Source organism: Medicago sativa, chromosome 4 (genome assembly GCF_051527215.1).
Source record: "Medicago sativa cultivar Bolivia chromosome 4, Bolivia_mono, whole genome shotgun sequence".
NCBI classification, from domain to species: domain Eukaryota; kingdom Viridiplantae; phylum Streptophyta; class Magnoliopsida; order Fabales; family Fabaceae; genus Medicago; species Medicago sativa.
Window position 1 is genome coordinate 77,825,642 of NC_140752.1, and position 25,218 is coordinate 77,850,859.

The 25,218-nt window shown below is 30.8% G+C and overlaps 1 protein-coding gene, 1 long non-coding RNA gene and 2 pseudogenes across 12 annotated transcripts; 2 read left to right on the forward strand and 2 right to left on the reverse strand.

The window, feature by feature from the left end:
• Positions 1 to 5,259: 5,259 nt before the first annotated feature.
• LOC146932169 (uncharacterized) lies at positions 5,260 to 5,641 on the reverse strand (annotated as a pseudogene).
• A 5,947-nt stretch (positions 5,642 to 11,588) lies between these two features.
• LOC146932170 (FBD-associated F-box protein At5g56370-like) lies at positions 11,589 to 13,284 on the forward strand (annotated as a pseudogene). The gene is made up of 4 exons (XR_015008014.1): positions 11,589 to 11,607; positions 12,300 to 12,469; positions 12,557 to 12,712; positions 12,829 to 13,284. The product of XR_015008014.1 is annotated as an FBD-associated F-box protein At5g56370-like (transcript).
• A 221-nt stretch (positions 13,285 to 13,505) lies between these two features.
• Positions 13,506 to 16,754, reverse strand: LARP6C (RNA-binding protein). The gene is made up of 10 exons (XM_085703806.1): positions 16,221 to 16,754; positions 15,480 to 15,561; positions 15,295 to 15,389; positions 15,141 to 15,212; positions 14,961 to 15,040; positions 14,776 to 14,854; positions 14,616 to 14,663; positions 14,450 to 14,518; positions 14,218 to 14,346; positions 13,506 to 14,002 (listed from the first exon to the last, which is right to left on the reverse strand). The coding sequence occupies exons 1-10, from the start codon at positions 16,536 to 16,538 to the stop codon at positions 13,760 to 13,762; spliced, it is 1,215 nt and encodes a 404-aa protein (XP_085559932.1). The 5' UTR covers positions 16,539 to 16,754; the 3' UTR covers positions 13,506 to 13,759.
• Positions 16,755 to 21,146: 4,392 nt separating this feature from the next.
• Positions 21,147 to 24,111, forward strand: LOC146932172 (uncharacterized). 10 transcript variants are annotated; one of them, XR_015006966.1, is made up of 5 exons: positions 21,147 to 21,281; positions 22,770 to 22,830; positions 22,967 to 23,049; positions 23,472 to 23,593; positions 23,831 to 24,111. It is a non-coding gene; the product is annotated as an uncharacterized LOC146932172 (long non-coding RNA). The 10 variants fall into 10 exon arrangements; XR_015006963.1 differs by having other exon boundaries at positions 22,967 to 23,026; XR_015006964.1 differs by lacking the exon at positions 21,147 to 21,281 and adding an exon at positions 21,307 to 22,062 and having other exon boundaries at positions 22,967 to 23,026.
• Positions 24,112 to 25,218: the final 1,107 nt, after the last annotated feature.

A 25,218-nucleotide genomic window follows, 5' to 3' on the forward strand; every position in this document is an offset into this window, starting at 1 on the left:
CGTAACCCATGACCCGTCGACCCGAACAGAGCCTACCAATCATACCGGCGATGATACCCAAAACAGTGATGACTGCAAGAACCGCAATGACGGGTCCAACCGAACCATGACCCGAATGGGTTGTGTATGCTTGTTGGGTTACTTCAATGGGTGGTGGTGGTGGTGGTGGTTGCACAAATTGTGTGGACATTTGAAAAGAACAGGTTCTTCTTCTTTGTTATATTTCAGGTTTTGGTTTTGGTTGTGTTGTGTGTGAGAAAGAGGAGGGTTCAGAAGAGGTTCTAAGTTTTAACATGAAGATGGCATAACTTAAAGATTGGGTTTTTCGAGATTTTTTTGTTTTTTTGTTTAGTTTTAGTAGCTTTCAGAAATGGGAGAGAGAGAGAGCATGATAATGTCATGGAGAGAGAGACTTGAGTATGGATCTGAGTTGTCCAAGGGTCAAATTAGTCATTTTAATTTTGAATGTATTCATCAAAATTCTGAAATATTTTATTAATATTGTCTTCCGTTATCATCGTATTATTCCTTATAAATACTCCTTCCGTCCCGGAATAACTGACCCATTTTCTAAAAAAAAAGTGTCCCAAAATAACTGACTCATTTCAATTTTCAATACAACTTTTATCATTCTCAATACAATATAACATTAAATAATACTACTTTTATCATTCCCAATACAATATATTCCACTTTCCCCTTTATTTATACATTTTTCTTAATATGTGTGAAAAACAAAATTGTGTCAATTAAATTGGGACGGAGGTAGTATTCAATAATTCTCATATCAATCTATATAGGAAAATAGTTATTGTCAATTGAGAGACTATTTTAACATCATAGACTACTTTGACTAACATATTATATAATCAAAAACTATTTTAAAATTTTGATATATTGAAGAACTGTTGCGACTGATCTTGCATATTTGGGGATCAAAATAACTATTATCACATTTGCCTAATTGTGTGTTTTGAAAGTTTACTATGTACACCAAAATATGAAGGCTCAGTTGCACTTTTAACCCTATCATTTTGTAAGCATGCGACTATAGTCTTCTACTCCCTCCGTTTCAAAATGAGTGTCGCTTTAGACTTTGGCACACATATTAAGAAATGGAATGAAATAATCATTGGATACAACGCTTTTACTAAACTGTCCTTACTTTATCAGAAAAAGACAGACTTAAAGTTGCATTGAAAATTGTGTGAGAGAAAAGTTTGAGAAGGTAAAGTTAGAAGAAAAAAATTAAAGTTGTATTGGAAATGTAAAGCGACATTCATTTTGAAACAATTGTTTTTGGCTAAAGTGACACTCATTTTGAAACGGAGGGAGTAAGTTTATTTTGTGCAGTTTTGAATCTCGAAGTTTACTCCTTTTTCTTCACTCAATTTTGTGCCGAGTTGACATTCTTTTATGATACTCCCTCCGGTCACATTTATAAGCAAAAAATACTTTTTAGATACATGAAATAATTAAAGTATCTAATCACATTTATAGACCAAATACATTAGTTATTCAATGAACCTAAAAAATTGTGTTTTGTTTATAAATGTGACCGGAGGAAGTACTCCCTCCGTCCCATATTAGATGACTTAGTTGACTCCGACACGTGTACCAATGCTTATGTTTTATCTTTGATATCTTCAATTCTCTACTAAAAAAAATTATGAAAATTTAATGTTTTAAAAATATTCATCGAGACGAATCAAACAACATCTTACATGATACTATTATTTATCTTTGTGAATTAGTAGAAAAATATGGTTAAAATATGTTAAGTCAATAATGTATATTGTCAACTAGGTCATCTATTGAGGGACGGAGGGAGTATGTCATCCTTATCACATGCCATGTGGATTTTTAATTAAATTTAAATATTTTAAAAAATATAAAATACATGTTTAATTATTTTTTATTAAATTAAAAAATATTAGTTTCAATTTTGAAAGTTTAAACAGTCTCTTAAGCAAATACCCATTCTCTAATCTTAAACACAAAACAATCTCTTAATCTTAACACCTCCTTAGCGGTCCTTCATGGTTTACCTCTTTTGACACACCCTCTTGCAAAAATAGCTCCTACCCAAATCAAAGCTTCTACTAGTGAATGTTTGCATGCTATTGATGAACCAAGAAGGTTGCTATTTTATAATGAAAAACCGGTTAAATTTGCAGTTTGGGTCTTTTCTGGGCTTCAATATCTTTGCCTTGGTTTGCTTATTCAAAGATGTCAAGTGCTAATGCTGATGTTGATTCCATTAAAGCTTTTGGAGTTGGGTTGAAGATTGCTAATTCTTTCCTTTTATCATAATTTCTTTTTGAAGATTTCTAATTCGTTGGGGATTTTATGGGTGGCCTGAACTTTTAAACTAATACGTTTTTAGATTTTTAATTTAATAAAAATTAATTAAAACTTGTATTTTATATTTTTATTGTTTTAATTTAATTAAAATCTATGTGACATATGATAAGGATGACATATCATAAAAATAAAACAAAATCAACTCGGCATAAAATTGAATGAAGGACTATCAATTAAAATAAGAGATAAATTTGGAAGGTTAAAATTGCACAAAATAAATTTTGGGGATCAAAATCGCACAATTAAAAAACTATGAGGGTTAAAAGCGCAATTAATCCAAATATAAACAAAATCTATTATTATTTACACACTTATAAGTAAATTTTGCATTTAAAAGAACACTGTTTACCCTTTTAAAAGTTTACTGCACAAGTTATAAAATATTTTTACTACATTTGTTTCCTTTATTAGTACCGAGGGTATTTCTTAGCATTTTTATAAAATAAGTTAATGGGTTAAAACTTGATGAAATATATTATTACTTATACATGAGTTTCTTAAAAGTACAAATTAAAAATAGTGATAAAAAGTGAAATTCAAAAAAATTATAGGGGCCCAAAAACTTATTTAAAATTACCAAATTAAGTTAATCTCATTTAAAAATTTGACTTTATCATCTAAATCAGCTCTCATCTTAAATATTATTTTACAAAATGATATATTCATTCATCTTAAGTCTAATTTATTACAATTGTAAAGTGCAAAATATTTATTATTTATACCTATAATTTTAATCAAATTCAAAATATTATTAATCAAAATTTCATAAATAATTATTGTTTGTAATTTATACGCATATTACAATAAGAAGAACGGAAAGATGAGCACAAAGTATCCGTTTTGATGCTAGTTGAGAGAGACGAGCCTGAGTCGGGCATCAATTTTGCACCAAGAAAAAAAAAAAAAACTCTAGAGAGGTGGCCATTTTGGAAACAATTTTCGTGGGACAACAGTATAGTAGAAGTCTAGAAGACGCTTGAGAAAGTCTTGGGTAGTGGAATCTTTTGACAAATCCATCACTCAATTTTACCGACAATGCAATTGAAGGGTTGTTCTTTGAGCAAGATCAAAGTTTAGATTACGTCTTTTTTTAAAGGGAAATGTTAACTTGTGCCCTCAAGTCACAAGTTAATGATTCAAATATAGAAATAATTTATTGAAATGTGTGTATATCATTTAATCTTTATCTTTTTAATCAATTAAATACACAAACTTTTATAGAATACTTCTTCTTTTAGGTTTCTTAACATGTGCCCTAAGGGCACAAGTTAACACTACCTTTTTTAAATATCAGAATTTAGATACTATATTCAAGGGAAATGCTAAGTATATTGAAATTGAAAACGGTGTTATTACTTGATGAATGAATAGTATAGTTTAACTAAGGATACATTATTTATCCATTTTGTCTTTGTAAGCGTAACTCAGTTGATAGAAGCATTGACAAAATTATCATAATTTTTATGAGGGATCCAAATATAAAGTAGAAATAAAATATATTTTTTTGAAGGAAGAAATAAAATATATTTTAAAAACTCATACATAAAACTTAATAGATACGTAATCTGAATTCACAATAATTTTTACTTATATTTCCTTTAAAAAAATTTTTTTTACTTATATTTAATGAAACGACAATGAACAAAATAAAAGTCATCAAAAGTTATTTATAAAAACTATGCTAGTTTCCCTAAAAAAAAAAATTATGCTAGTTGTAATTTGGTAAATAATAAAGGTTAAAATATATATTTTTTCATTTATCCTTTTCTCAATTAATTTAAGAGTGAAGACCTAATTTTTTTATCCTCACAATTTTCTTTCGGATGAATTTAGTCATCAACAAATAATAAACTCGTTCCCTCAAAAAAAAAAACAAATAATAAACTCGCATTACTCCCTAACATTTATATACGGATGGCAAATTAGTCTCTGATTAATTACGACAGATGAACTAATTTGTCCCGAGTATAAAAATGTCAGAAACTAATTTAAATCTATTAGAAGGACTGAATTAATTACAGAGAAAATTGTGAGATCAAATTGAATATTCACTCTTATTTTAATCATATATTTTAAAAAATTAATTTGGCTATTTTTTTTTCTTCAAATCCGTCCTTCAAAAATGAGCTGACCTAGTGCAAACTATATTATCTTTGGCTCCTGTGACATGTAAAAAAATTGATGATGCGACTATATATGTTCATCCCAAATTTTGAGTTAGGGTTGTTCGCTCTCTCTATATCACACAAATATTTGAAAGATAAGTTATATCAAAATATTGGGTCCAGGAGCTCGGGGAAATATTTTCTCAATATCCCCCAACATTTCTCAAAATCACATTTTTTTGGTTCGGATTACATACTAAAGACTTGTAAATCAAGTGGTTTAAGAAATATGAAGGACATGACAAAAAAAATCATTGTTGGAAGATCATTACATTGAATTTAGAGCAACCGCTTAATTGAATTTAGACGTATCATCTTATTTCAAAATCTTTATATATTAGATCTACAATTCATCTCACTTATATTTTGTTAATCAATTTCTCATTCACACTTAATATATCATTCATTCAAATATATGTTTTCAAACATATGTATGTATGTATGATAAAATAGATTGATTCATTGTTTAAACTTTGATGCTACCAATACCAAATGATCTTTTCATTTTGTTTGTAATCTTAACTTTTTACGACATTTTGTCTCATTTAGATCCATACCATATGGACAAGTCAAGAAAACTCATTTCAGGCATCATCCTTATAGGTCTAGTAAAATGGAAGTCATTGATAAAGGCCTATATTTGTATGTCTTGTTTGTTATGTTTTGCTTTGTTGTTTATCAAGTCAAATCTTTAAAGGTCTATGATTTTCTTGACTAAATCTTGAGACCTTTAGAAGAAGGGAACTATGTGAGGTGTTCCTTTTCATTTCCGTTTTCTCTGAGAGTATAGAAGTATTCCCCTGTAATTCCTTAGGTGGAGGAGCCTAGATAGAATTGATGGGAGAAACTGAATCATGAGCTTTCTTGAAATAGCTTTGATCATGCAAGAAATGGAGCAATACTGATACATATCAGCTTCATTCGACCCTCTATTGTCAATGTTGCATCGTGATTCAATGTTGATCCACAGTGTGGGAGCTGATTTAGAACCAATTGATTGTTGCATTGTAAGGATGTATTTGTGAACACTCCATGTATGTTTTCATCGCAATCAAGAAGACAACATCCTTGTAAATAACTATTGCAGGGATTGAAGTGTAGATATTATACATTGGTTCCTATCAGGGACGGATCTAGACATTTCATATTAGTGTGGCAAAATTTTTAAAGAAACTATAATACAAATTATACTAAAAATAATATATAACATTGTTTGATGTAAATTACAATGAAAATCGTCTACCATCCATTTATTGAAAATGAGCTAGAATAACATCAATGCTAATTGTGAAAAGAACATCTCTTTCAATATAAGTTACAAGACGATCATTTAACCATCGTGTGAGAAGAGAAGAAGAAACGCGATTCTGAGAGTAGAGAAGAGAAGAAACACGTTTTGTTTTGTTTGTGTGTGTTTCCCACTTTCCCTAACTTTAGGTGCCTTTTGTTATTCATATAAAAAAAATTGGGTTAGAATCTGGTGTGGCAGCTGCCACACCATGCTTCAATGTACATCCGCCCCTGGTTCCTATTCATTATTGATCGAGTAATTTGTAGCTTTTCTTATATGAAGGGAGAGTTTGCATCTATTATTTTTCTGACAAAATAATTTGCCTATTTTTGTACATGATAGCTATTCATTATTGATGGGATGAAAAAATGTAGTATTATGTTGCGTATTAGCAGGGCCGGACTATGGGGTGTGCAAGAAGCTCAATGGAACCGGGTCTCTCCAAGGTATGGGCTTAAAAAAAAATTATAGTCTAGTAGTACTACTAAGGACTACCCCACTAAAAACAAAAATTCCTTACTTTCTTTCTCTCTGATACCACGCGTTCCATCACCATCACTCCATCGGATTTTCCTTTTCTTCTTCCCCGATTTAATTTCCTTTTCCTCTTCTGTTGTCTTGTTTTACGTCTATTAGAATTGGGTCCTCTTACTTTTAGTGTTAGGTGAATGTTTTTTTGGGAGGCTGGTTTGAGATTCCTCATGTATACAGTAGTGATTTTCATCTTTGAGTGTATCGCATATATACGGCACCTTGAATTTATCTTTTAAAATATTTAAATATAATTGTTCTTTTAAAAAAATTACGTTTTTATTTTATTACGGACCTCTTTTCAATTACAGAGCCGAGCCTTCGGATTCGTAGGAACGGCCCTGCGTATTAGTTAAATCCTATAGGAATGTCATACTGCACATACATAACTCATTTATAAAATTTAGACATTGCACTCTTGATCCTCCAAGTATTGCTTGCGATTGTGCGATTTTGGCATCCAACATTTTTAGCAATTTTGATCCTCATGTTTTTCTTTGTCGTGATTTAGTAGACCTCTTTCAATTTTTCTTCAAATTTATGTGGAAGTGACTTCACTTATTGTTGTGGCACCCAACTCTCATTGTCAGTTTAACTTTTCTTTAAAATTAAATATTAAAAATGCCATAAAACACTACTATAGTTTTTTTTTTTTAAGCACCATAAAACGCTACAGTTAACAATTTCATTTCCTCTCGCATGTACTCTTTTTTTTTTTTTTTTTTTTTTTGCATTTTTAATATCTAATTTTAAAGAAAAGACACAATGGCTATGAGAGTTGGATGTCACGTCAATAAATAATGTCTCTTAAACCTGAAATTTTGAGAAAATTTAGGAGGGGAATTACTTAGGGCCAAGATGCAATTAAGCAATTAAATTATAACAAGTTTACTTAGCCGAAAATTTGCAAATAGTAAAGTAATTGTGTGCCAATGAAGGTCGTCAGCTTAGTTGGTGAGAGTTAACTCACCCGTAAAATTGTCGGCTAAACTTCTGCCGATGTGATGACTTCTTTGATAGTGTTCGTTAAGTCTCACAGTAAGTATTCTTTAAACCTTGAGACTTATTTGATATTCGCTTGGAACCCAACTCATCTAAACTTTTTAAAGAAAATGTAAATTAATTGTGTTCTTCAACTGCAACATTAAGTTTCATATTTCAACATAATAAAACCATGTCACAAAACTATTACTCCCTCCATTCCTTTTAAGTGTCTTTTTTTGAAAATTGACACCAAAATAGCGATGTGTATTTTTGCACATTTTCTTCCTATTATGCCCTCATTTTAATCCACCAATAAATTCTTTTTGTTTGCACACACTTTATCTTTTCAGTAAATTCAATATGTTATCTTCTCTCGTAACAAACAATTGTCAGATATTATCTTTTTATCCAACAAATTCCTTTTTTTTTGCGTAGTCTCTCTCTCTCATAACAAACAATTGTCAATTTTCTAAATATTGTGCACATCTTTTTAATTAATTTAAGTCAATATAAAAATTATTCCAACTTCACGTTAATGAAAAGTTAAGAAAAATTAACTTTCTTCTAACTCCTTTAATTAAAGTTAAGGCTTCAACTATGTTTTCAACTAATGCTACAGTCACATTGAAATTTTTATCAATTGCTACTCATCTTATTTATAGAATTTTAACTCTTCTTTTGAAACCATTGTTTGGAAGAAAATTTTGTTTAAATTTGAAGATAACAAGAAACAAACTTTGTTTAAAAATAGACTTTAGTTTTTCAAATAGATACTCCCTCTGTTCCTTTTTAATTGTCACATTTTGACTTTTTACACAAACCAAGACAACAAATACTTTTACTACTTTTGATACAACAATTTATCTTTTTCCTATAATAACCTTAATCATTTAATACTTTATTTCATACATTTCTCTCTCTGCAATAAATATATAGGGGTAATATAGGTAAAGCCACAATTAATGATGCTTTGAACTTTGAAAACGACAGTTAATTAGAAACAAAAATTTTATGCAAAAGTGACAATTATAAAGGAACGGAGGGAGTAGTATTAATTAGTTTTATTGAAAAAGATAAATGTAATTGACACAAATCGCACCCTTAAAATACCAAAAATACAGTTAAATAGGAACGAAAAATTCTTTCTAAAAAAACACTTAAAAAGAAACGGAGGGAGTAATTGATTATGCGTTATTTCAAAATACTGTCTCAGCTTGTAATTGTAATGATCTTACATGCATGCATTGGCCATAATCTACATCTATACTATATATAAAAAAAAATAGAAGGTTTCAGGAAGATTTTGGGTTTGTTTTTTTTTATTCCAATTATACCTTTAAACAAATTATTATATTGTTGGTGTTACTGAAAAAGATAATTTTTTTGTTATATTTGTTACATTATTGTTGTCATTGAAAGTCACAAATATCTATACTTATAATGTTTTATCTATATCAAAAAATTTATATAAAATATCGTTTGTAATTTACACATAAAATTTCTATAAAATATCGTTGATAATCTACAAATGTTAGCGCAATAAAAAGAGAAGAAAGACGAGCACGTGAGTGCTCGTCTTTTTGCTTGTATATATAGTATATATTTTGAGGAAATATAGTTTTTTTTTTGAGGTGACCGAGGTTCGAGCCTCAGACCTTACATATTGTATGCATTGTTCATACCAACTGAGATAAGTTCACGAGGACATGAAATATAGTGTATATCATAACATTTGTCTTCCTAAAAAGAATGATATTCTCCAAATATATTTATTCAGATTTCAGGGAAAAAGAAACACTAATGTAACAAACAATCGTAACAAAAAAACAAACAATCCACAATTATGCCAAATTTTTCCCTATATAATCTCAACAAACACACATCCATTATTTTTATCTTTTACCATTAGCATATATATATATATAGAGCCTCTCCACATAGCATCGACATACAGCCTCTCCACATATAACCTTTTCACATAGCAGTACGTATAACCTTTTTTCACGTAGTACACATCGCATCCTTTCCTGAAGTGGTGTTCAATTATTTCTTTCGAGAACGGTGACGGCGCACCTGCGGTGAAGTCGACAGAACTATTTGAAAAACACACGATATGGTTATGGTACGTGCTTTTACTTCTCAATGTTTCTTTATTTATTTTATGTTTTTGTTTACTATACCATTGTTTCAGTAAAAATATGTATTTGAATTTTACTTTTGTATCATATGTACTAAACACCTTTAAAATATGTATATATAAAACCATACAGAATCAATACTTTACCGACTCCTTCATTTGTATCCTAATCAGGCAATCGTCTAGTTTAAGAGCGTTTCAAATAACCTTAATTTCTCATCAAGTCAAACATATTTATAGGCTCTGTTTGGCAAGGCAAAAAAATTAGCTTATAGCGGATAGCTTATAAGTTCGTTTGACTAACAAAACTGTTTGATAATGGTTTTTCACCAGAGTTTATAGCTTATTTCACGAGCTTATAAGCTATTTTTCAGACGCTATTCCACGTGCTTATAGCTTATAGATTCTCATTTTTTCTTCTATTATTACCCTTATTATTTTATTTAAAATCCATCATTACCCTTTATCTTTTTAGGGGATAAACTAATACATATTGCTACGCTGATTGTGGGATAGGTACGGATCGATATTATTTTTACGAAAAGGTCTATTGTTACCTAATAAACATATTTAGGTGAAGCTGTATAAGTTATCACAATTGTTTATTTATTTTTTGAGGATCACAACTGTTTTATTCTTCGTTCAACAAAAAAAAATTGTTTTAATTTCCATTGTTTTTTTATGAGAATAGTAACTAGAGTACCAGACTATTCTCATATATTTTAATTTAGCCTTCAAGTAATCACACAACTATAGTACCAGACTGCAAACACAATAAGTTAAGACATAGATAGAGATAGAGCGATCACAGAGATTAAGAAAACATAACAAGAGTATGAGAGAGTTGCCCTAAAATGATTGTACAAATATATTGTTTCGTTTTCATTGAAATACTTTTTTATGAACCAATCACTAAACAAAACAAATTGTTTTACCATGAGTGAAGGTCAAACTTTTGAAAAAAAAAAAAGATTATTTCTATCTTTACAATTTGGCGACTTTAGTTTATGAGAGATTGATGATTAAAATAACTTGCTCAGATTTGAGAGACTGATCTGATTTGCTAATAGAAAGATATGTTGAAAATTATCAAAGATAAACAATGGAAAGTTATCTTAATAGGTTCCATGAATGTTGTGATATATTTTGGATAAAAAATATTAATCTGTTACCATAAAATTGTTTATTTTAAATTTATATTTGTTCTTTGCTTCATTATATTAAATTTTCTGTGGTGCAGTTGGTCAATTGGGTTCCACCTAACGACGAGAATCAAGTGGCTTTAGACGTTGATGGAAGTTCTCTCGGAAACCCTGGTCATGCGGGTTTTGGAGGTTTAATTCGAGATCACAACGGCTCATGGATTTTAGGATTTAGTGAATACATTGGTGTTGTTGACAGCGTAGAAGCTGAATTAAAAGGCATAGAGATTGGATTAGGGTTGGCTTGGGAACGTGGCTATCGAGACGTGATTTGTAGAAGTGATTGTTGGAAAGCTATATTTTTGAGTCTAGACTCAACATCTCAGCCTCATGAATATGTTAAGATTACGGATAGTATCAAGGAGCTTATGTCTAGAGAGTGGATTGTTTCGTTAAAGTGGACTCACAGAGTAAGCAACCAATGTGCGGACATTTTGGCGAAATGGGGAGCATACCAATGTGCGGACTATATGGCGGAAATGGGAGGAAAACCCGTGGATAGTCGTACAATGTTTTCAAAGCCACCACCTTGCTTATCTTCTTTACTTTCGAGTGATGCCAAGAGAACTCGTTATGAAACAGCGTAGTTTGTAGTTTCTTTTCTCAGTTGTTGTTTTAAAATTAGCATCCTATACAATTGTAAATAATTGTTTCTCTTAGTGATAGTTAATTTATATCTTTTATGGTGCCTTTTTGTGTAGCATCTCACAGTACCTTTACCTCATTCATGTATTCAAAATGGTTTATGTTGATTATACCAAAATATTCTTTAAATAATTTAAACAAATGAAACTCATATTGAGAGTTATATACAATATTTGTATGATTGAAGAAAGAACCTAAATGAACTATATAGGGCCTTTATAATATATCTGATTTATAAGTTATTTGGGGAGCCTATGAATAAGTTAAGAATGCAAGTGCTGCAAAAAGGTGAGACATGTCGTATTGTTAGCTGTTGTTTGGTTGTTGCGAATATGATTATCTTTCAAGAGGGTGTCATTGACTGCACCGCAGTCATTAATCAGATTAAAATGTTGTGTGGATGATTAATATTGGGGTGTTTATTTTCTGACCGGTGGTCGAGTCCGTTGGCGCGTGTGCTTTCTTTGTAATTTTGCTTATAAAACAAATGTTGAAAACAACTTTTCTGAGTTTCGTCGTTAGTTATTATACACATCTGCAAGTGTTTATGTCAGAAGTTTTAGTAAGCTCTTCCAAATACATCCTAAGTATTTTTGCTAGATTTTTTTTGTGATCTATATATAAAGAAAGTAGCATAATTTGGCACTTTTGGGCTGGTTTTTTCTTTTTCCAAAATTACATTCAACTTTCAATACAAATAACACATATAACAAATAGACAAGAGTAAATTCAAATATTAAAATAAAAGTGTAACAAACCCGATATGAATAAATATTTTTTGAAGCGAGATTCGAACTCATAATCAAAACCAGTTTACCAATGATAAGTTAGGGATGTATACTGTTCAAAAAAATAAAAGTTAGGGATGTATATATTGTTGCTTCTAGAAAAGGATGTGAAATAATAAGAGGTATGTTTTTCTAGAGTGTATGTTGGCAAAATACAATGAATTTCAAAATTTAAATGAGTCGGATAAAAAGAGGAATTGAAAACAAATAGAGTAGTAAGGGTATATCCTTTGAGGGAGTTTGTTCCAAAAACAGCAAACAAGATCAAATGCTTGCCCAATTTGGTGACAGCCAAGCTTTCTAGTAGCAAAGCTATTCCTCTCTTCTTGCTTTCCAAGGCACGAAGGCTCAGTATAAAGCTGGTATGTAAGAGTTTGTTTGATTTTGCAAAACAAATTACAATATGATTATTGATTTCTAATGTTTTCTTGTGTTTTTAATTCATGCAGACAAGGCCCCACTGTGTCCAAGTCCCCATTTTTTACAATCTAACTCAAATGGAGCTATTCTCTAACTTAGAGGGTTAAAGTTGGCCTAAGAAGTGGATGTGGATGCTAGAAATGCTTCAACACAGTCCCAAGCTTCAAGATCTTATCATTCATGAGGTTTCACATATGATTTGATTGATTTCATGATATTTTATTTATTTTGTTTAACTCTACCTCTACCTATCTTAACTTTTGTTTTCTGTTTTTGGTGGAAATTTACTTATTCTTAACAGGAGATCAAAAATGGGATAGAGAATGGAAATGATGATGAGGACAATTGGGAGGACCTAATGATTGTTCCGGAATGCCTCTCATCTCAGCTCAAAACTTGCTTGTTTAAGAATCATAGAGGCAAAAAGTGCGAGCTTCAATTTGCAGAATAGGTTATGGGCAGTTCAAAAGTATTAAGCAACATGACAATTCACAGAGCCCGTTCCATAGATTTTAAAGGAAAATACCAGATGTTACAGAAACAATCTGTGTCTAAGGGGATGTAAGCTTGTATTTGAATGATGAGGGGTGGCTAGGATATTTATAATTCTGTATCTCTAGCTTTTTTGTTTGATTCTAGCGCGAGTTGATGGTGTTTGAAAGACAATAACTCTGCCTTAATTTTTCCTTTATGTTATATACATTTTCAATTATGTATTGGCTTTCATGCAATTAAAATCCATTCAAGTTCCTCTCAACTTTTCCTTTCCTTTTGTTATCAATTGTGTTTTATTTTAGTTATCTCGGTCACTATCATTTTCTAGCATTTTTTTTTTTAAGATAATCATTTTCTAGCATTTTTTTAAGGTAATCATTTTCCCGAAAGGGGAGCTAAGATAAAGAAGGAGAGCATTAACTTCTAAGTCTCTTATTTAAACTCAACATTTTAGTGTACGAGAATAGTACGAGTAACTACTGATTTCTGACATAAAAAAGGGCATACCTCTAATTAAGTTGCATATTAAGGCAGCAGCATACATGATTGCAGTCATTGTCATCAGGATCAGCCATAACATACAACACTATACACCTTGAATTATTACTAAATTGGTAAAATCTAACAAAAATATCAGTTTGCTGTATTTGAATACCCTGGTAATAAGAAAAACAAAACAAAAACTTCCTAAATTTCACTATAGAGCATAGGGAAAATTTTGGCTGGTACAATACCCATTACTCCTGAGGTGAAGTGGGAGAACTAATTGGTTTGCCTCGTCCGATGGCAAAACCTCTTGTTCCATCTGGCATTCTAGGGCCCTTTGCATTGGGTTTAGTCGACACTTCACCCAGGACAACACTGCATGATGGAGATGGTGGGGCAAGTAGGCCACGTCCGGTATGGTTTTGAGTGCGTCCTCTTCCCTTTCCTCGACCTCTAGCCCATCCTTTCTTTGATCCTACTGAAGTTTCATCACCCTTCCAATATATCAAATACAAGACAATAGCCTCATGTCAGAACTTGTCATATTTATTCAATAGAAACCAACAGTAGCAAAAGTCCTCAATGCAATCATTTTTCAAAACATAATGTTTGTGAAAATATGCATAACCATGATATCTATCATAATATCATATGCATGCTTAAAATTAAAATAAACCATATGTTTCCTATAATATGCAATGGCACTTACATTACTCTCAACACATAATTCAGTGTTGTTTGGATGAGAAGAATCTTCAGCAGTTTCAGAATGTAGATTCTCATCGTCATCTAGATAGCCATCGAATTCTGACTTTCTATTCTTCAAGACAGATTTTGGCTGCGCAATTTACATAAAAGAAAATCCATGAACAAGATCATATGAAATTAAATGTATACTATAGGTACCCAATAGCATTGGTAACTATTACAAATGTACATACCGAGCATCTAAGCAGCAACCTTACTCGCATCCCTTTCCTCCAGTTCCTTTCATCATTTAATTTCTCAACCTAATCAAATAAGTAACAGATTCTCTGTTATTTTTGCATTAATTAATAATTGAATCATATGCATCTTAAGCCTAAAGTTATTGAAGAGTTTACTCACAGCTTTGTCAGCAACATCTGATGACTCATACTCCACAAGTGCATGTAGCTTCATAATGGCAAGTAACAAATGGTAAGAAATCCTTCCAATGCAGGTATCATTTCTCTTCCTTAAATACCAAGACAACATAGTAATATGGTATATGCCATATTTTTTGTACCTTGTTACTGATGAGGAAATCCCCTTTCGGGCGAGAAGAATTTGGTTCTTGGGGATGGCATATTCTGATTGTTTTGACGCTGTTCAAAGATCATCCGCCAATTCATAAAACATTTTCAAAATGTAAGAAACTGCAAGAATGTAAAATTCATATGATTAAACAGAAGGTGCAGAGAGGAAATCCACCTCCCAACTACAGCAAATATTTTCTGAAGATTTTGGTGGGAATGATCGTCAGGTAAATTCTCTGCTACAACAGTTCGAGACTGCAATTAAAAACAAAGTAATTTGCATTATTTATGCTACAGTTAGAAGAAATTTAGTAATAATCCATAGGCGCAAAAACAAACTATCATGTTGCTTTACCATTAATTCCTCTTTCTCCTTTTCAGTGAAAGGATATTTTCGTTTAACCTTCTTGCCATCAGCACTCAAAACCTTCAAACCATTGCATTGTTAGATAGAGAAAAATTGAAGAAAATCATAATAGTTCCTTATTTGTTCCATCCACAATACTCACAAGTTTTGAAGAATGACGAATAGCTTGTGTAAGCAGATGAATGTTGTTAACAAGTGACTTGATCTTTTTTGTGGAAGCAATCACAGTAATTGGAACTGTCAGAAAAACCAAAACCATTCAATGAAACTACGCCGAAATTCAAAGCCAGATCATTGTTTTGATAAACAACATCACAAAATCCTTACCATAACCTTCAGGATCCTTATTCATCTGTTTCTGGAAAGATTCATTTGCTAGCAAGCTCAGGTCACTGAACTGATACTCCACCTATTACATCCTCAATTATATGAGCATTTAGCAATGTAAATTTTACAAGTTACAATTAAGAACAAAAATTCATACCCCAAAAACACCCTTCATAACTGATTTTCCTATCAAAAAACTGAACTAAGCAAATTCATTCATAAATCATTATACATGCAAACATAAATCCATACTCAAAAATCTCATTTTGCTCACAATTTCACAATGCAAATCAACTTGATCTGAAATTGAAACGGCCTTATTAACACATTCAAATTAACTTAATGTCATTTTGCTCACAATAACATCAACTTAATGTAAAATCCAAATCATCCAAGATTTATTAAGAAAGAAGAATACATCTATCCATCCGAAGAAAAGCATTTCGAACTATGAACCATATCAGTGTCTCCAACACGTATCTGATACCGATACATTTTCCATACTTACCCAAAAAATATCCAATAATATCATTTTTAACATACTTTCAACGATACGTCTTGCATACATCATCGACATCTTCTTACTAGCTAAAACACAAATTTGCATTTTTTTGTAACAAATTGTACGGTATGATCACAATTTATTTTTATTCAAACAAATCTTGATTATCATATATTAACTACTGATAATTTTTGAATTAATAAGCAATCGCCAATGTAAATGTGAAAAGAGGGAAGAACCTGTTTAACAATCTTCTGTTGAAGATCAGGGTTGAGCACATTCTTGGAACAATTGGGTTGCGAAACATTTGCATTAGGGATCAAACATGCAGAAGGATCTTGATCACCAACGTAGAACCAATCAGATTCACCAGAACCACCAAGAATCTGAAAGCAAGGATAGAAATAACCCGAAATCGGCATTTGAGAATGCGATCTCGGCACGAATTCAGGCGCTTGAACATTGAATTTGAAGCTTGAATTGCTTGTTTCTTGAACATGATCTTTTTCTTGATTCTTCTCATGATGAATCTTCTCTTCACGTTGTGTTTGTGCCATTGTTGTGTAGTTTTTTTTCTCTGTGTGTGATTGTGAGAAATGGTGTAACTAACTATTTCACAAGCTTAATAGTAGTAACTAACTATTTTTGTGTAACTAACTATTTTTATTTCTTTATTTTTTTGGTATTGAGTTTGAATCCATATTTTGCGTTACCTCTTTCTTACACTTGTGGCTATTTTGACTAAATCTTTTAAGGTTATAAATAAATCTCTTAAACTCCTTTCATTTTCTAAAATCCCTTAAACCATGCTCGTTCCTCAAATTAAATGCTTAATTCCTTATTCTCATCAAGATAGAGTCAAAAACAATTTTATTTCTAAATAATTAACTCATTTTCCTCGACCAATAATGGATTGGTCTAAGGGATTTGCGCCCCTTAAGTAAGTGGGCAAGGGTACGATCATTGACTCTTGTGTACGGAAAAATATGGTTAGAAGTGGAATATCCATCTAGTGTACTCCAGAGTATATCTATCAAACTTTAGTCATCGTCGAACCGCGATAAAAGTTTCATACCTAAAGTAATTAAAAAAACTCATTTTCTTTAAATGGTCATTTTTTCATGAAAATGATATTTTGATATGAAAAGGTGACATCAACTTGAGTGGTTTTTTTTTTTTGAGAGGAATAACTCAGAGTGGTTGACGACTCCTAAAAAAAACTTGTAATATTGGCGCAATTCTAATATGTGATTAGCTATCTATGGATAGGGATGGAAAAAAGGGCCGGTATGTCCTGTTCCATCAATAACCCTTCTAAAAAGGGACGGAGCGAGGCGGGCCAATTAGAGATGTAAAAGGTTGGAAATCGCACCCCGCTCCATTTTATGACAGACCAACAGGGTGGGTTGAACCGTCAATGTTTTTGTTTTTAAAAAAAAAGAAAAAGTGATTAAAAACTTCACATAAACAATGTAAAAATATATAAATTTCTTTACCATATATATAGCGCTGTTAATTTACACCCACCTAAAAATACTAAGGTGTAAATTAGCAAGCTGCACCCACCTAAAAATCATTAAGCTACACCCACTTGATTATTTACACTTATTTTTATAAGTTTTATCAAATTGTATACACCCACCTTATTAATTCACACTCACTTTCATCATTCGAAATATCGTTTCCTTAAAACTTTGCCTCACATGATACTATTACATGTTTTTTTAAATTAAAAAAACAACAAAAAATTTCACTAAATATTTGATTTCCAAATTAATACTATCATTCACACTAGAACAACAATTCAACAGCATGATTTAATTCATTAGAAACATTTTAATACCTCTACAGGAGGACCTTGAAAGAAAGACATATATATATATATATATATATATATATATATATATATATATATATATGGGTTATGATAGAAGACACGTTTTATGAAGGTGTCTTTTATCAAGTTACTCTATGAGCATTTGCGAAAAGACACCAACTTACTTTTAGGAATGTGTCTTTTATCAAAGTTATAACTAAAAAGTGAAAATCACACCTTAAGGTGTGACTTGATAAAAGACACCACCAAAGGGTGGCTTGTAACATAACCCTATATATATATATATATATATATATATATATATTTAAAGACAATTTAAGGAAATCTAAATATATAACTAATGACTCCATCAAAAAATATGAAAATAATCATTCGAACGTATAAATTACATAATTAAAAAACTATAATAAATCAATAAGACATTCAAAATAAAAATTCATGAGTTATGAATTAACCAGCTGTTATAAATATGAGACTAAAATCATGAAGCAAAAGTAATAAAATTAATTTATTTATTTTCCCACTATAAGAGGAGAAAATTTGAAAATTGATTGTGACTTATGTAAATAAAAAGAAGTGTCCCTGAAAAAAAGTGAAAAAAAGAGTTTCTTTTTAATACTTAAACCTCACAGGCCAACCCGTCACCATCTCGCTTTTTGGCAGCTTAGGCGGAGCATGCACCCTACCATTGGCGGGTTGAAAATCTCAACCCATCCCGCTAAAAAAAGCAGGTTAAACGGGTCAACGTGACTGATTCAACCCATTTTGTCATCCCTAAGGATGGTTAATGTATTTAACAATCTAAGATTTATTAAACATGCATTAATAAAATTAACCATGATTTTTTTTTTTTACAAAAAATTGACCATGATTTTAAATGTCATTAACTATATATTTTTTTTGGTCAGGTAGCCTAAAATTAACCATGATTTTTTTTTTTTACAAAAAATTGACCATGATTTACAAAAAATTGACCATGATTTTAAATGTCATTAACTATATTTTTTTTTTGGTCAGGTAGCCTAGTGGCTAGAATTCACCTTACAAGGTGAATAAGTGGGGTGTCCGGGATTCGAACCTCGACCCCTGCATATAATAATGCATTGTCCTACCAACTGAGCTATGCTCACGGGACATTAACTATATTTTAAATTGTATGTGGTTAAATATTCGTATATACATAACCATCCAAATTATGTTCAAATGTGTTCAAATATAAACATGATATTCGTTAGTCATTATTTGAGTTCAAATATACAATTGAAAAATTGTGATTTGTATATACATACTCAAAATAAAAAATTTGTATATATTTTTTTTTTTGACAAATTTTTTTTTGTATATATGTTAACCATCCAAATTATGTTTAAATGTGTTCAAATATAAACATGATATTCGTTAGTCATTATTTGAGTTCAAATATACAATTGAAAAATTGTGATTAATGATGTTTAAAATCATTGTTAGTTGTTTTCGAGTGAACGTTCAATGACTTGTGACACCTTATTGTATTAATAAATTATTTATTGAACATAATTAATTATATCTAAACTACATTAATCGTCGAATTTGATGTTAAATTTGTCTTTGTGAGCTTAGCTCAGTTGGTATGGACAATGCATAATATATGCAAGGTCCAGGGTTCAAACCCCGGCCACCACAAAATATATCTAAACTACATTAATCGTCAAATTTGATGTTAAATTTGTCTTTGTGAGCTTAGCTCAGTTGGTATGGACAATGCATAATATATGCAAGGTCCAGGGTTCAAACCCCGGCCACCACAAAAAAAATTGATGTTAAATTTTGTATGAAAATAACACACTTTGTATGAAAATAACACACTTCTTTTTTAATACTCTAAAACTTTCCCATCAATTTAATTTTCCAAAGAATTTATCGCACAGGTTTTTTTTAGGGGATCACAAAGTTAATTCATCAAAAATATAAAATAGTTATTAAGTCTGTCTTTTTTTCTTCCAAAAAAAAAGTCTTCCTTTTTAATCTCATTTGGATTTGTATTGTATCAATTTGAATGAATGAATATCGTTTACTTTTGTATGAAAATAACACACTTCTTTTTTAATACTCTAAAACTTTCCCATCAATTTAATTTTCCAAAGAATTTATCGCACAGGTTTTTTTTAGGGGATCACAAAGTTAATTCATCAAAAATATAAAATAGTTATTAAGTCTGTCTTTTTTTCTTCCAAAAAAAAAAGTCTTCCTTTTTAATCTCATTTGGATTTGTATTGTATCAATTTGAATGAATGAATATCGTTTACTTTTGTCAAAAAAAAGAAAGAATATGATAATATTTTACAAAAGTCATTTGAAAATGTTTAAAATTGGAAAAATAACGATTGCCTTTTTTTGACCAAAAATAATATGACGACATTTTGCAAAAATCATTTGAAAATCTTTAAAATTGGAAAAATAATAATTGTATTTTTTTTTACCAAAAATAATATGACCATATTTTGCCAAAATCATTTGAAAATCTTTAAAATTGGAAAAATAATAATTCTTTTTTTTACCAAAAATAATATGACGACATTTTGAAAAAAAATTATTTGAAAATCTTTAAAATTGGAAAAATAATAATTGTATTTTTTTACCTAAAATAATTGTGTCTTATAAAAATACAAATAAGCAATCAGTTTATTTTTCAATATTTTTCTAAACTAACAATGATTTTTAAATAGAGAGAAAAATAATAAGTATTTACCCGAATTTAAAAATATATTCCGTGTGAACATGAAGCAACCAATGAGAAACAACCTTTTAAGACATTTTCCAATTTTGACATGAGGTAACCAATGGGAAATGAGCTTTGACAAGTTTTCCTATTTGGGCATGAAGTAACCAATAGCACACAAAGGTTTGACGTGTTTTCCTTTTATTGTATGAAAGTCTCTTATAAAAGGGCATAAATCTAACTTCAATCATGCATGTTCAAATTATTCAAACTAAAAATCATGTAAGCTCAAGGAGAAACACTACTAAAAAATGGTCGTTTTCGGACGGAATTTTCGGACGGAAGCTAATTTGTCTGAATATTTCAGACGGAATTGGGACAGATTATAAGGAGCGGAATTTTCGTCCCAAATCCGTCCCAAAAGCGTGTGCAATTTTTAAGACATGTTAAAAAAAGGTTGTTTCCCACAAATTTCGGACGAATTTCCTTAAAAAGACAAATCCGTCCCAAAATCGTGTGAAATATTGAGACGGATTTCGGACGGATATATTTTGAGGGTTTTAGTTTTATTCCAAATTACATATCCCGCTTCTCTCATTTTCATCGTGCTACTTTCCCTCTTCTTCTGTCAAAAAAAACATTCCCACTTTCATAACCCTAATAAAATCAATTTTTGAAGCTAATCAATCAATTTCTTCCAAAAAGGTTCTCAAGCTCTTCAATCACGTTTTCAATCTCTTCAATCACGTTCTCAAGCTCTTCAAGGTTTGCTTCTCTTCTCTTCAGATCTCAGTTTGGATTCTCAGTTTTTTTTTATTTTCTCAAGCTTTTTAAGGTATAACCATTCACTCTCTCTATTATAATGTGTTCTCTTCAACAAATTAAATCAACCCTGTTCCTAATTCTAGGTTCAATTTCAAGGTTTATTTTGTTTTATTTATTAGGGTTTTTTAGTGTGCTTAACTACCTAGACCTGATTCATGTTTGATGTTGAAATATATTTTGGCTTTTGTGCGTTTTTGCTGTTCCAAATTTCGGCTTTTGTGCGTTTTTGCTGACCAAAGCATGTTGATCTGAGTAGTACTACTTGTGTTGTTTCTGTCATATTTGTAAATAACAAGGATCTGAGTAGTACTACTCTAATATATATATATATAACCGTGTATGTGATGTTTGTGGTTTGAGTTTTTGCTGTTCCAATTGAAATATAAGTTATGGGTTTTTTATATGATGTTGAACTACTGTTATTCACGTTTTTGCTGTTATTTATGTCACTTTCAGTTTAATATAAACTAGATCTGTTGAAGTAAATATTTTAATAAAAACTAGATCTGTTGAAGTTATATATATTAGAGTAGTTCAATTTAATATATTTACTATAAAAATGTATTAATTTAAAGTCTTAAGGGTGGTTCTGTTTCAGTGTGTGAAGTAGTTGTTATTTCAACCATAACATCATCATATATATGGCTGTTATTTTTTTTTTTTAAATAAGAAATTATTTTATTGAGCCACATTAACCTTAGCATCATTAATATACACCAAAGTAAGGAAAATCAATGGGATTCTGAGAGATAGTTTAGAGATTGAAATTGTGTTTTATTCGTTATTATATTTTAACATCGTACGTACGATCTCAGATAAGGATTAAACATGTGGATTTATTAGAGATTGAATTGATGGACTATTGATTGGTTCAAAGAAAATTATAATTATTTTTCTCTGGTTCTTGATTTTATGCTGTGTTCACAAGTGATTTGATGTTTCTCTGATATGCATATTTGATGTTGTGTTGATTGTTTTTTGTGCATCGGTTCAATTATATGAAGTTTTCCTTATTCTGTTTGGAATAAATATTGAAAACTGAAACAGTTTGAGTATCTTTTCACTTGGTTCTATCATTCTGCTCTTTCACAGTTTATGCATCTTTGTTACTATCATTCTGCTCTTCTACAGTTTATCGTATTTTCATTTGGATTTATGTTATGCTTCATTTTATTCATCAAAGAACTACAATATGTAGATTTATTTATGCTTAGTACTTGCTTTTCTTTTGATTTATATATATTGAGTCGCATCATGAATGTAAGGATTTATCTATGCTTAGTACTTGTTTTTCCTCCCAGTGATGCTAAGTAGCACAGCAGTATAATAAGAGAATTAAGGTTGACTTGTGAAAAATGAAGAGAATTTTTCTTGTTCTTGCTCTTCTTCTCACTGTGCTGTTTCTGTTCTTGTTCTCATCGTACATAGGCATTGCTGTTGTTCCAGTTCCTGAAATCGAATCTCACTGTTATTGTTTTCATCTCATCAGGTTTGTTCCTCATCTCACTGTGGATGATTGTTGAGTTTCAGATAGAGGAATTAGCTGCTTATGGAATGATCATTTATTATTGTTTTTTCAATATCATTAAACTTCATCTGGTTTTGTTTTGGAAATGTTCTTGCAGGTTAATAATTCCATATGCATCGAGAAATTCTCCTGCTTGCTTCTTTAGCGTATAATTCTGGTCAAGTATCTTTTCTACATAGCGTATAATTCTGCTTGCTTCTGTTTTTATTTTTTTGAAACCATACCATATATTCTATTATCATATCCATATATATGCTAGGCATATCCATATATTCTCTTAAAAGCGCTCTGATTTGGAGGGGATGTAATGATGCCATTACCATTTTTTAAGGTGGTACTGCCATAAGGCTCCAGGATGCTCTTATCATTGTGTTGGATTTTGCTGGTGTGGAGTGTAGCTCTGATTGGCAATAGTTATTCTTATTGTTCTTAGGTCTGTTAATTTTGTCAGCAAATGTAATGTAGGTTTACCTTGGCGTGTGGCACAATTATTGACACTATATTGTTAACGCTTTTTGTCATGTTCCTAATGTATTCTACATTTGCATTTTCTACTTTTAAAACAAACCAGAATAGACACCTCACTTATCTTTATACTGCAGGTTGCTGATGAGATTGGTATATTGTATTGGAGGGATTCAGCACTTCAAGTTCTGTGTCTGTCATAGTCTATGAGGATCACGACAACCAGCTCTGATCACTAATCCAGATTTAGCACTAAATTGTAAGTGGATTATTGCTCTTTTGGATAAATAAATTAAAATACTTGGTATGATTATGTAGTGTAATTGATTTTGCATGAAGTATACTCTTGAGTTTATGAATAGCTAATTATACAAACAGTTCACGAAATACTTTATCTAAGTGTTTTTTTTTCATTAGTTACATGTAATTTACTGAACAATTAAAGACTCTTGAAAGTTTTGAATTGCTAACATGTTAATTGGGTGCAATTTTGTAGAAGTATTGTAAATGGCAACCTAAATATGATCCTAGGATTCGCCAAATTTTTGAAATCAAGGGAGAAGGTAAATCCAGAGGTATGATGTATCAAGAGAGGAAAAACTATGCAGAAAATTCCGAATACAGGCTGTTGTCTCCCCTGTCCCTGCTTGTGCAGTTGATTGTGTAACTTTAATTGTTGAGTAGTGACTAATGAACAATTTAGTCATGTTAGTTTGTGATATATTGTGTTACAACATTGAGCACTTATATGAATATAGTTTATATAATTTTGTTTCAGACATTGAGCATTTGTTTACTCTTGTATTATTATTTACTTTTATTGAAATTTATCTCAAACTCATTAAAAAATATTAATTGTGGCAATTCTGTAAAATAAAAAAAAATGTAACCACGTCCGAAATTCGTGGAAAATATTTTAAACCAAATTAAATCCGTCCGAAAATCGTTGGAAAATTCATCTTAAATCTGTCTGAAATCCGTAGGAAATTTTAACTCAATTCCGTCCGAAATCCGTTGGAAATCGAATTCAATTCCGTCTGAAATCCGTAGGAAATTAAATTAAATTCCGTCTAAAATCCGTTTGAAAGTTAGTCCAATAACCTACAACCGTGTCTGTGTGAAAACCGTGTGAAATCCGTCTGAAATATATTTCGGACGGAATTTGGGACGAAAATACGATTTGCGACGCGGTTGTTTCGGACAACGCCCTATCCGTCCGAATTCCGTCTAAAAATGGATTTTCGTCCGAAATCCGTGGGTAATTTCCGTAAATTCCGTCCCAAAACCGTCTGAAATTCCGTCCCAAAACGAACTTTTTTTAGTAGTGAAAGATGCAAGTTGATGAGGTGTATGAGGTTACGATAGCCTCTTTGATATGATCTTCGCCAAGTCATTGAGTGTGTGGAGAGAAGACCATCTTCAATCCATTCTACTATCTAGGTTTTGTCTCTTGCTCCTAACGGTTTTGATGAGGTATATACAACCTGATCAACTTCGTATAGATTCTCATACTTCTCACTTTTGAGAACCTACAATAGGAATATGAAATTGTTGGTAAATTAAGAATAGAAACTGTGAAATAAAAGAATACACACAAATGTTTAACTCTTAATTTTGTTTGAGAGTATTTTAAGTTTTAACCAAAGTTCTATTGTTTAAATATTAATGTTGCCTAAAGATGGAGTTTTATGTTTAACCTGCTTTAAAAAAACTCAATGAGATATTGTTATCTAACCCTCGTGGTGACTTCATTTTATTTTCTTCTAGGTATCATCTTCTAATCAATGTACCTTTTGGAGGATGGATCAGAGTCGAGCCTAATAAATTTTGAATTGGTTTTAAATGATTTATTCAAAGTTTTACGCGTATTAAGGTAAAATTTCT